General features: G+C 39.9%; 1 protein-coding gene across 4 annotated transcripts in view; it reads right to left on the reverse strand.

The window, feature by feature from the left end:
• The window catches only part of TMEM266 (transmembrane protein 266), a 77,934-nt gene that overhangs the window by 45,283 nt on the left and 19,543 nt on the right, over positions 1 to 13,108 (reverse strand). For all 4 annotated transcript variants that reach the window (XM_085233958.1, XM_085233960.1, XM_085233959.1 and 1 more), the window contains exons 2-4: positions 9,880 to 9,980; positions 8,849 to 8,954; positions 5,307 to 5,495 (exon numbers count right to left, since the gene is read on the reverse strand). In XM_085233958.1, coding sequence (XP_085090084.1) covers positions 5,307 to 5,495; positions 8,849 to 8,862 — 203 coding nt within the window. In that variant the 5' untranslated portion in view covers positions 8,863 to 8,954; positions 9,880 to 9,980. The remainder of the gene's footprint in view (positions 1 to 5,306; positions 5,496 to 8,848; positions 8,955 to 9,879; positions 9,981 to 13,108) is intronic.

The raw sequence follows: 13,108 nt of genomic DNA on the forward strand, positions 1-13,108 counted from the left end.
TCATGATCATTCATCACGAATGCTTCAGGATTTGCATGACCTGCACAGAACCTTTCACAAAAGGGACTACATTTTAAGTATGCTGCCAAATAAAAACAAAAACAAACAAAAAGATAGAAAACAAAAGAAAAATGGGAATTTAGTCCATCTGGTTAAAAAAAACCTTCAAGCCCTGCAGAATCTGTAAGTAAAAAAACTTAAAGATGAAAATAAAAACTGAAACGTGAATATGAAAGACAGAAATAACAGCATTCACTGGACACAATTACAGAAGACAGACTCAAGGAACAGACATTCCTTTCTTCCAGGGTGGGTGAATATGCTCAATCAGGGAAGACTTACAACCAATCTCAAATGATAGGAAAAATAATCCTGTGAGCTTATGTTAACTTCTAAGTCTCTGTGTCTCTATTCTTTGTTCATATTTGGCTTTCCTTCTTTTTTATTTCCCTGTCTATCACTTCACGTCTTATTCTTTTCTCAGATATGCTGACTGCTTCCTTTCCAGCTGGCCTGGGACCAAACAAATCTTAGACTATGCAAAAATGCATAGCTAATGGTGGATAGCTATGCTGAAAAATAGTATTTTGTAGCTGAGAACTTGCTCTATTGAGAAATGTTTTCATGCTCTTTGTAGCTGTTGTAATTTCCAGAAGTAAATAGGAGGCATTACTTCCAGAGCAACCTTCATAATATAAAGTTGGTGCATCTCTGCTTCCTTCCAGCCACCACCAAACACAGATCTTTGCTGAGACAGGTTCATTAACTAACTGCATATTACTTCTCCAAAATGCAGTCTACTACGCAACTGGCTGCGACGTCTGTTACAGTTTATTATGAGTGATACTCCTAATTGGAGATAAAAGAAAATATGGGAAGGAGAGCTGGTCCCAATCCCTGCTTGTTCATAGCACACACCATTTTCTGCACGTAGACAATTTCTGAACTGTTCTCCATCATTTTTATTGATCACTAATGTAGAATTAGAAGGCATTTTTTTTTTTGGAAAACAGAACACTCAATTGGACAAAAAAGGAATTAAAATTGATGTTAATGTTTTAAAAGCTCTTGAACCTCTGGGTGATTAATCTCCTCAGAGAAACATTATTTTCATGCAAACTGAGTTCTATGCAGACATTGATTCTCCCATAAATTCACAAACATGAAGAAAATCACCTGCTTTGCAGCTGGTTTGGTACACAAGTATCACCTTATCTGTTACAAATGTACATTATGTGCTCTCCTTGGAACCCAAGGCAAATTTTTTTTGCTCATTTCTTATCTACATGTCTCCAGTCAATGCCTCAATCGTTTCTGCAATGTCTAAGTACAGAATGCAGCACAGAGCAAAGATATCCTAAAATTAACTGCAGGGCAGACAAGCAGGACTAGTAAGTAATGAACTCACTGGTCCTGAGAACCAAGCTACTATTTGCTCACAGTGCTCCACTGGGTGGAGAACGTGCAACTTTTTAAATACAGATGGCTACAGTCACATAAAAATCAAAGTGCTTTAGTTGCAGATTGTTAGCATTTACCAGAAATTTTCATTTTCTGAAAAAACAGATCCATAGTTTTATTAATACCAGGCACATCAGCCTCATTGCAGCTAGGAAGCAAGCCTGATTCAGCAATCCCTCCTATCCCACACATTGATGTGCAGAGACCACAAGCATCTTACTGTTTTTAAATGCAAAGAAGGCAATGCCAGCCCATCCAACATGATTTATAATTAATATCTTCAACACATATTTCATCCAACTTAATCTTCCATCATGTAAATCTTTGGACTTCCCCTGCCTGAGAATTCTACAGAAAGAAAATAAGTAATTTTTGCCTAACATGCATTAGAAGAAGCCACAGTTTGTGGTTTGTCTAGGGGTTTCTGAAAGAACAGAAAAAGGTATCTTATTGCCTAATTACACTTTTATTACTTACAAGTGTACTTCAGGGACTAGCATGATGTGCCATCAAACCTATACTCCTTTCTTTGGTGTTTAATGCAGGAACCAGTATTGTAAACAGTTTCTGAGAAAAATAGCTCAAACTTTCAACAAAATTCCTTCAATAACATTAAGAGATGGGAACTGACTGCTCTGAGAATTTGATATGATAGAGCCAAGCCCCATCAATCTCCACAAAATAAACTTTTCATTCCTGCATCTTTAAAGCCACGTAACTGTCAGGTTACATATGATCTTTCTAGCAAAAAATAGATCATAACTTCCCTTTCTTTCTGTTTTTCCCCTCCCCCTCCCATTTCTGGTGAGAGGAGTAGTTAGTCTGACGCTGAGTCTGTGGGCTGAGCTATTACCCACCTGCTCCTGGTAGCCTATTCAAATCAGGTGTATTGAGAGAAACATTCTGTCAAGTTAAACAACAAAAAAGTCCCCTAGTTAGCACCACACTATCCTTCACCAACCAGGTTAAACTTGCACTCGTGCTTGGACTGGTGCAATTTGGCCTTAAATAAAGAAAGCTAAAGGAAAGCCTTGGGGAGCACATAACCAAATAATTACATCAGAAGACTACTTTACTGCCCACTCACTCATCTCTAGCCTGATGTCTCTCTTGTTGCTCTGTGCATGGAGCTAGAGCTATTAGTGATGAAGAGTTCCTAGCTTCTAAAATGGGTTGGCACAATACTGTGGACAGCAAGGTGTTGCAAACCCCAGTAAGGTCCCAGACAGATGCAGCTTAAGTCAACAATTCACTACTTTCCAAGCCCCTTGTCATATTCCTTTATAACTTTCCAAGAAGTGGGCACGTGCCAGACCTCCCTGTGAGATGCCTTGCAATTACAGTAAGCATTGTTTGTCTACATACAGATCTAGACCATTAGATTCCTACAGAATATATGCATACTGACTGGCAACTTCCCTGAAATTTTCAGGGAAAAAAAAAAAATGTAGAAGTGAACGTCTGGAGGTCTGCAATGAAGGCAGACCACCACAGAGTGGAAAAAACAAGGCCTATGTCCCCATTTAGTACTCTGTGGCATTCGCACTATCTTTCAGTATCTCCACTTGCAACCTGTGCAGAATCAGTGGGGACGTAGAGCTTCACAGTTATGAATGTGGATGCTGACAGAAAATACAGGGACTCAGACATCTTCTATTGCTTCCTGTGCTGACCTTTCCACATTATCCTCTTTGTCTATGAGGGAGAAGTAGCTGGCAGTTTCTGTACCAATGTGATCTGATCCTTCACAGATGCTTCTTACTCAGGTGGAGAAGTGAGTCAGACAACTAAGAAGGCCATGAGAGGGAAAGCAGAGCATGCCCGTAAAACCAGACACATTCCCAAACAAGCCACAAGGTGGAATGGAGGTAGGTTTTCACTTGGGCTGTCAGCCTTCTTGATCTCAGCTCAGCTCTTAAATTTCACAGGATAGCAACTTCAAACAGTGCTTCTGAAAGGAAGAAGACATTTTCACGAGGAAGATGCAGCCTTGGGATGTAGCTGAACATATTCAGCCAAAATGCACTAAGACATACAAGCTAAAGGTCTGAATTTTCTTCACAGAATCCCCTCTGCAGCTGGGAAGTCTGGATGGCTCTTACTTATTTCCATTCAGAATGACAAAGCAACTAAAGTCATCTGTGTGAAGTAAGGGATCTCTGGTGAGGAAAAGAACAAGTCTATTTCTACACTTAGACTACAAAACTGTTCAAACAGTCACAATGAGAGACCTGTGCACTTTGGCACAGTGAAGAATGGAGTTTCAGATCATAAAAATCTATTAAAATCCATATTTGAAAACTGGTATCGACTCAGCACCAAAATAGCCTGAGGGTTACACCTGCATACTCAAATTAATTTTCAAGTGCCTCTTCTGCTATGCAGAGCATTTTGCATTACAGTTGTACCATACTTACATAACCTTCTTGAAATGTATTTCCCCTTGTTTGGAGCAACAGCTTTCTGAACACGTCACAAAGTCTAATTTGGAAAGAAATTAAAGGCAAGAGTCTTTCCTCAGTACTCTTTCCTGACTAGCACGCAGAATACCTGCTGAGCAGAGATTCTCTGCTGATTTCTGAGCACAGGTTAGAACACACTCAGTTAATATATTCAGGCTTATATTAAGCCTTTTAATGGCTTCATCTTGAGAGCTCTGTATAACCTACTGTTAAGTGTTTTTAGACAGATGTTACTGGCAGCGGAGCATATATGCATTCAGTGCAACATACAATGGAATAGCAACCACAGAGTCAGAGGGGTTAAGCACATGTGCTCACCTAATCTCTGTCCCAAGGAATATTAAGCTGTACTGTCATCATTCCAGATAACTGCATCTTCTTAAAGACATCTAATGATTGCAATTCTACTCCCCACTTGCTCCCACACACCAGTAGTCTATCCAAGCACTTTGCTGTCCTCACTCTTCTCTTCTTTGCTGTTATTCAAGTCCTAAATACCATAGAGATGGAACAGACCATTCTCTTCCTCACTGTGATATTCCTTTTAATTTCCCCAAAGTCTCTTCATGTGAAATGGAAACAGTTATTTCCATCAGTAGCAGGCTATTTCCTCCAATGGCAGGTTTTCTGCACTTCTCATCATTCTCACTGCCTCACTCTTTATGCTTTCAAACTGACACAAAACTTTCATGAAAACCATAGCACAAGAGTCCACTTACAGCCACTTGAGGCCTGAATCAGGCATAAGGATAACTTATGTTCTGTAGAACAACGCTATGTAAACTGACGCTGGGTTATGTTTCAGCAAATGTTATAAACTGATCAAGATCTTATATTCCAATAAAAGTGGAGCAGTTGTTCTAGAACAGCAATAGTGCGCATGTATCAAAGTCAATATTTTCACATAAGCAAACTACACAATTTAAATTATGCTAGGAAAAGCAATGATATGTTCAGGAATCAACAGTACTGTCATTACCTTTCAGTGAGGGGATCTACAACCATGAAAAAGGATCACAGTTGCTAACTGTTATCCTGAAATCCTGAAACACCACCAATGAAGAGCGTTCATCAGGCCACTCTGCATGTGTGATAGGCTAGAGACTTGTCTAGCTTTCCCCATCTGACAGAAATCTTCCAGACTGTGTTAAATAGTTGCTATGAATTACATGATCTCAAAGAGCCCCAAACCAGCACTGATTAGTTATATTAGAAAGTCATTTCCATCCTGTGACAGTGATCTTAAAATGAGTTTGAGGACAATGGGCTGCTCGTTTCCAACTCAGGGTTTTTATTGTTTTTTGTTTGTTTGTTTTTTAATTACAGGCAGAGGAATTCCTGTAACATAAATTTAGAAAATAAAATTTTGTCCATTGTACTTACCCTTCTCTTTGGTACTCCTCGTCCAAATTTGACAAAAGCTGGGACCCAGCCACAGACAGATCAAGTGCAGCTAAGGGTAGATCTCGATAGGCAAAATTAACAAGCTGTACAGGGGCAATGCTTTTGGTCTCTTCTTCAACTTGCTGTGAAATTATCTCAACTTCTGAAACACCGCCTTCTATTGCAGGCCTGAAAACATAATTAGCAAAATAAAAACCTCCCTCTACTGAGGCACACACATATATACATCTAATCCATATAAACAAATATAAAAAAACCACCAAGCAAATAAAAATGAGTTGGAGACGAGAACTTTGCAGAACCCTAAGACGACGACAAATTATAAGGTCAGGTCATTGAGAGAGGTGTCTTCAGTAGGGGGGGACAGATCAAATGTCTCCAAACTTGTCTTTAGTAGATGTCACAGAGAGCAACAGAAATCCCACAGATAAAAGAGAAAAGCATGTTACACTCTGCTTCAAAAGCACTAAGTATAAACAAATGTGTTATGAACAAACAAATGTAGAAACTGCGTATGAAACACAAAGCAAAATATTTGTGCAAAACAGTCAAGAACTACAGAAGGAAGGCAAGCAACTACACCAACTAAAAACTCACTGCTTTGTAACTTGGACAAGTGAACAATGAATAGTTAAGCTTATTAATTATTATACAAATCAGTAGTTAATGGATGCATTTTGACCCCTCTCACTGTGGATCACTACTATCAAAGAGCTTTTGAGAGACGGTGACTTGATTTCATTCAACCACAGAAGATTACTCCACTACAAGTTGAAAAAGAATCTGTCTGAAAGAATTATTTTGAATAACACAAAGACTCAGGAGAATTATGAACTCCTCTATAAAGCTTATCTTATATAGCTATTTGTACAGCTTCTAAGTCCAGATGTATTTTTCTACCATTCCAGCAACATTAATGAGAACTGCATGCAAGCAAAAACAGCATCTGACTATATCCCTGTCCTCCACATTTAAAGTACTACTTACCCAGAACTCAAATGTTGTCAACTAGCATACCCTCCTGCACATGAAGGATGAATTCATTGTAGGAGAAAGCTCATATGGGAAGTCCCAGTAGGGATTGATCCTTTGCAGTTCCCAGTGAGAGCTCCTTGCCTCACATGATTCAGAGTAGAGCGTAAACAATCTGCTCTGGCATTTATCCTTGGGATTTTATTAACTTCTCAGAAATCTCATGCTAGTTTTCAGAAGCTTTAAACAGCAGATATGATGGTCTTTTTCCTTTGAGATACAGTTAAAAAGCATATAGCACCTAACTCATTTCTCATTTGATTGCAAAGGTTGCAAACCTTTAAAGAAGTTTATTAAAATATCCCAGCTATTCAAGCAAACTAATACGTAGGTTTGTTGTTTTTTTTTTTTTTTCCAGAAAAAAATGAATTATTTAGCAGAGTTCTTAACTCATGTATCTTGTAAATCTGAAGATGTGAGTGAAGAAGCTAGAATTCTAGATGAAAGGGAAAGAAAAACCTATTGCTCAGAGCCAGAACATCAGACTGACCCTTTTGGATGGAAAACATTCATCCAGATTTAAAGGAGCTAATCGCTACCAGCATTACACAAAAAAGTCATTTGAAAAACCTGAAAAAGCTTTTATAACTCAAGTATTTGTCAAAGAAAGGCTGCGCCTGTATCACAGAATCAGAATACCCTGAGTTGGAAAGGACCCCCAAGGATTATCAAGTCCAATGCCCAACTCCACACAGAACCACCCAAACTCTGCATGTAACAGCAGCATCCAAACGCTCCTTAGGCTCCAGCAGGTCAAGGCCATGCCCACAGCCCTGGGCAGCCCATTCCCTGCCCATCACCTCTAGGGCAGAACCTTTCCCTACCCCCTGACACAGCTCCATGCCGTTCCCTCGGGTCCTGTCGCCGTCACAGAGCTCAGCGCTGCCCTCCGCTCGCTGTGAGGAGCTGCAGCTGCCATCAGGCCTCCCCTCAGCCTGTTCTGCTCTGAGCTGAACAAACCCAAGGACCTCAGCAACACACATCTTGCCCTCAAGACCTTTCACCATCTCTGTAGCCCTCCTTTGAATGCTCTCTAATATTTTCATATCCTTGTATCGTGGCACCCAAACCTGCTCACACTGCTTGAAATGAAGCTGCGCAGCACAGAGCGGAGTGAGACAATCCCTTCCCTCACCCAGCTGGCAGTGCCAGGTCTGATACACCCCAGAGCCTGACCCATCAGCCACTTTTCCACCTACAACTTCTTTTTTCCTCTTTCTCTCTCTATATATGCTGGACATTTTGTCCAGATCAATATTTCGAGTAACAACATCAAAAGTTTTACTAAAATTACATCAGCTGGCTTCCCTTGGTCATGCAGGTGGGTAACATTGTCATAAATGGAGATTAAGTTCATAAACAGAACTCTCTCTCTCTCTCGTGAGCCCACGTTGGTTGCAACCAGTGACTGCATTATCTTCCAGATGTTTTCCTATAACTCCCGAAATAATTTTATCAGGCACTGAAGTAAGACTGACAGTGAGTCATATTGTCACACCAAGCAGAAAGTAAAGGGAGACACTACTATATGTACAACCTAAAAGCTCATTTTATTTTACTCCTTGCCTAACCAGTGATTGAAAGTATTGAGATTCGTGTCATTTCAATAGAACTGTATTTATCCATCAAGTGAAATCAGAGGCAGGAGCTAATTTTAGCAAGAAACTTCCGTGATTTTCACCTTTAGTGACCACCTGTGAACCTTTACCCTTACAAGTCTAAGAAAAGCTGATCCAGTTTTGCATGAAGACCATGCAGAGATCCCATTTCCAGTATTATAAGGGAAAAAAGGAAAATGGATGAGTGCAGCCTTCTGCCTCTCAACAGAATTTATCTTTTGTGTTTCTTAGACAGACTACATCATAGGCAGAGTCTGACATGAAAGGGTAGATAACTGCAGGACGAGGGGAAATGATTTTAAGTTGAAGGAGGGAAGATTTAGGTTGAATATCGGGGGAAGTTCTTTACTGTGAGAGTGGTGAGGTGCTGGAAAAGCTGCTCAGAGAGGCTGTGGATGCCCCGTCCATCCCTGGAGGTGTTCAAGGCCAGGTTGGATGGGGCCCTGGGCAGCCTGGTCTGGTATTAAATGTGGAGGTTGGTGGCCCTGCACATGGCAGGAGGGTTGGAGATTCATGATCCTTGAGGTCCCTTCCAACCTGTGTGATCCTATGTGATTCTGTGATGTGACTGAAAAGAAACCAATCAATAGACTGGTGTTGGCAAGCAGCTTTCAGACAGTTTTGGTGAAAGGGAAAGGAAAAGGCAAATGGATATGAAAATGAGACACAGTAATTTTTAGCCACTGGCTGTCAGTATACATCCAAAACTTAATGCATTCTTGCTCTGTTAATTCACACTCTTTAGAAAACTGACAAAATCCCACTATTCCTTCTCAAAATAGCAACTTTTCCTTCTGACATCACAACAACAGGCAGGAACTGTTCTTGGGTAATTAAAATAAGTTATAATTATCCTGATATGGTACTTACTGAGGACTGGTCATGTTGGAGGATGCAACTCAATCAGCAGTGGTTATCGTATTCAACTAATTCCAGCTGCTTTGCACAGATGTTCTAGACATCCCAAATGAGACTTCTGCAAGAGTCAAAACAAAATTATCTAAAACAGGTAAAAGAACTCTAAAGGCTGCATTTTATTTTTTATTTATTTAATTATTTTATTTCCCTTTATGATTCTTTTCCTAGGCATTTTGTTCTGGATTGATTCCACCATTTTATGGGAGGTGTAAAGCTATAGATAGACACCTGCTCATGTATATACTTCCATAACAACACATCTTGCTTTAAATTTCTGGTTCACTTAGAAATAATCAGGCAGGAAGGATTTTCAAAGAAAGCTTGGGGATTCAGGAGCACAAATGCTATTGAAAGCCAATTAATACTTTTTTTTTTTTTAATACAATTTAATATTTAATTTAATATTGAGGCAAGTGCTAGTTTTGTCTACAAAGTCTGTGGGTTTGTTGTCAAACATTCTAGATAGGTTGTTACCAAGATAATATTTTGATCAACTAAGTCCACTAACATTTGGAAAAGGTGACACATTTGCCTATGGCAAAATCTTAACTTGTGGTGTACCTGGACCAATGCAAGGGAACCAGAATGGAACAGCAATCAGATGAGAATAAAACTTACCAGTACACAGGTTTTAATAGCTGGAAAATATAACCTGGAGAATACTACATAAGAAATACAGATTCATAGAAATCATATAGTAAGAAATTTTGTAAAACTACTGTCAGGATTATAACTCACTAATTGAAATCAGTAACTAAAATACAAAAACGTGCTCTTTATTTAAGCAGAAACACACTGGTTGGTAAGCTAGCGTATTACCAACATCAAGCAACTTTCACAATGATGAAAACTAATTCTTATACTAAACCAGAGTCATTAACAGGCTGAACTGTTAGTATCAGTCAAGCACTTACAACAGAGATATATAACAACTGCATTATCTATGGTAGTCACTTGATGCCAAATAACAAAACTGAACTTACATCAATTGTAGAGCCATTTCCAAGGCTTTATTTAACATACTGTAAACTTGTAATAATGTAAAACGTAGTCAATCCATTCTCAGATTTTTCAGATAATACACCTGCATATACAAAAAGAAAGGATCTAGATTATGATCACCTTCCTCAGGTAGATAAGCTTGCCAAAAAGAATTATTCACAAGAAGAAATACAATTGACTTTAAAACACAAAATATGCGTGTTTCAGAAAAAAAAAAAACATACTCCATTTTTCTTCAAGCTTTAAGTACTTATAACATCAGAGTAACAAACCAACTATTCTTTAGATATTCTTTCTCAGATATAGCACAATCTTGATCCAATATTTGTTTGATATCAATGCAAATCTCTTCCCTTCTATTCTTGGTCTTTTATCGATTTTATTCCCCAGGCAGTAAGATACTAAAGCAAATGCCTAAAATTAAAAGTCTGTTTAAATCACATACTGAAAGGATGCAGTAAGAATATCTTATGCCTAAGATAGTTTCGTAATAGCAACCATTCCACTTAGCAGCAGAATAAAACTGAAATGTCACTAAAAGTCTTGCTTTGCAACGTTAGCTCCCTAACATCACATCTGGGGTTTAGATTTTACTATGCTTTTCACAAAAACACATATGTTTTCACTGAAGTATATTACCTAAACTTGTTGTTGTAAGCATACAGGCTGGGAAAATGGTAAAGGCACAAGGGTGCTCTGTACCTCCCCTAACAGACTGAGATGGAAATTGAAAATCCTTCTGCAATCATGTCTGTAAGCCTGGAGAATAAGAAGTAAATGGGGATAATGAATGCAACTGAGAGAAACTGGCCTCTGAGAGAGGTAGAAAAGGAAATTTCTTCATGTAGTTGAAAAGTCACTGTATGTTTGGGAGACAGCTCAGTGCTAATACCCCACCTCTCTCCCAAAGAGAGGTTTAAAAAACAAGAACACTACAAATGTACAGCCAGATTTTTAAAAGTATTACCTAAAGATTTTAAGGGAACTGAAGTCCCAAAAGGGGGACCAACAACATTGCAAACACTTGAACAAGAAATGTTTGCTGCTCCAAGACTTACACTTTTCTTTTTTAAGCTAGAAGCGCGTTCATATTCATCCAAAATTTTGTTTCTCCATTCAACCACACCAGTGGCAACACCAATAAGCCAACCTGCTACCTCTTATTGGAGCTGGCAGCTTTACGGGGAAACATTCACTCACTACCAAGAGTGAGAGAGCAATTAATGGCTGGGCAGCAAGCTCTTCTGATAGCTCTGAGGGCTCCACTGGGAGCAGAGTCCAACCTGCCCTCACTGAACAGATTGCTACCGTGGCATAATGCACTCACAGAGGTGAGATGAGCAACGTGGAAAGAAACCTGGGAGGGTTTCAAGTCTCGAAGAAGGGAGTCAAGTCTCTGAAGGACTCAATAGAGCTTTCCTCAGAAGGAAAGCATAAAAAGTCAGTCATCTGCACACAGAATTACTGATGTAGTACTTGATTTAATGGATCAAAAAGTGGTTTCTGAGTACATCTGGAGGACAGCACAGCTGAAGCCTTCAGAACAGACACAACATGTTGTATATGTAATGCAAACAGACTACAAGGACTCCTGCTTCTTCCCAGTCCACACGCAAGCATCTAACAACTCCATCCCATCTATTTGCTACCTTCCTTAAAGCCGGTTTATAGGAATATACAACACCTCCAAGTTCCACAGGAAATTTCTGTGCAACTGAGTAGTGTTTAAAGGCAACAATGAACAGAGAGGAGAAATAATTTCCCTACATTTAATCTCTCACTTGCATTCCTACAGGACACAGTGCAGGCAAAGGGCAATGATGTGAGCATTATGCAGGCACCCTATGGGTATCCCATCCACCATCCAAGAGTGGAAATTTTTCCAAGCTGCCCTTTCTGCACCTAGCCCACTCAAGGCTTAGTAGATAAGAACACCTTGATCTCATGGGAGGAGATTAGTTGGCAGTTTCAGGATGGGTTTTGTGCTCTCTCTTTGCTTTTCGGTCATTTATATTTTTATTTTAACTTCTTGGAACTGAGGCCAAGGCAGCACACGGTTCATGCTGAGTTCCCACACAGCTATGAGCAATGCCCATTTTGTGAGAATTCAGCAGTTCCATTTGTTCTGTGGCATAAGTATTTTCAAGGTGAGATGACTGCGGGAAGAGCGAAGTTCCTCAAACTAAACAGAATTCATTTTAAGAGGAGATAGAGCAGAAATGAAAGAATTGCCCCCAGAAGGTTTCTTGTGCAAGTTTTGAAGTGCTGTAAAACCCAGAAATAGTCACTGAACTACATGACTAGCACAGCGGTCAGGTGAGCCAAGAGGGCAATGCAACCTGATGGAAAGCATATTTCTGTAACTGGTTTTCCGTGTAGAGTTGAGTTTGTAGCTTCATTGCCTAACTAAAAATGTGTGGACACGCAGTTCAGAATTCAGCAAAGCTGACTCAGCTCTTCACACCCCTGCAGTAAGTGAAGTTGTGCACAATTTGCTGAGTTCTTTTTGAGGCGAGACCTTTGAAATGCTTACAAATGCTTTGTTTGCCTCCCCAACCCTTCCGCCTTCCTGTTCTTTGCACAGATATTACACACACCAGTGATCTCAACACTTCTGTGACATATCTTTGCTTAATTATTTCTTCCACCCTCTCATTTGTGGTGCACAGACATGCAGCTGTTCCACTCTTCATGCATTACTGTCAGAATCACACAGGTTGAAAAGCAGCGTCATGCTCTATAGCACTTGAGCAAAGGTTGATGATGCTGCCTGCACCCAACACACAACCTCTCATGGTTAATGTGTTAATGTTTAGATCAACCTTTCACTGCCAGTCTAGCATAGCAGTAGCTTGTTAATACACAGAGTTCAGCTGAAACAATGCAAAGTATAAAGCAATTTGAGAGTTTACATAAAATCAGAGCAAATGCACAGTGGTATATCATAGCAAATAGCAAATGCTCTGTGCATATACCCTAGAACAGCCCAGGTTGAAAAGGACCACAACGTTCATCTAGTTCCAACCCCTGCTATGAACAGGGTCGCCAACCAGCAGACCAGGCTGCCCAGAGCCACATCCAGCCTGGCCTTGAATGCCTCCAGGGGCAACCTGTTCCAGTGCCTCACCACCCTCTGTGTGAAAAAATTCCTCCTAACATCCAACCTAAACCTCCCCTTCCCCAATTTAAAACCATTCCCCCTTGTCCTAT

This window comes from Meleagris gallopavo, chromosome 12 (genome assembly GCF_905368555.1).
Source record: "Meleagris gallopavo chromosome 12, MGAL_WU_HG_1.1, whole genome shotgun sequence".
In the NCBI taxonomy this organism is placed as follows: domain Eukaryota; kingdom Metazoa; phylum Chordata; class Aves; order Galliformes; family Phasianidae; genus Meleagris; species Meleagris gallopavo.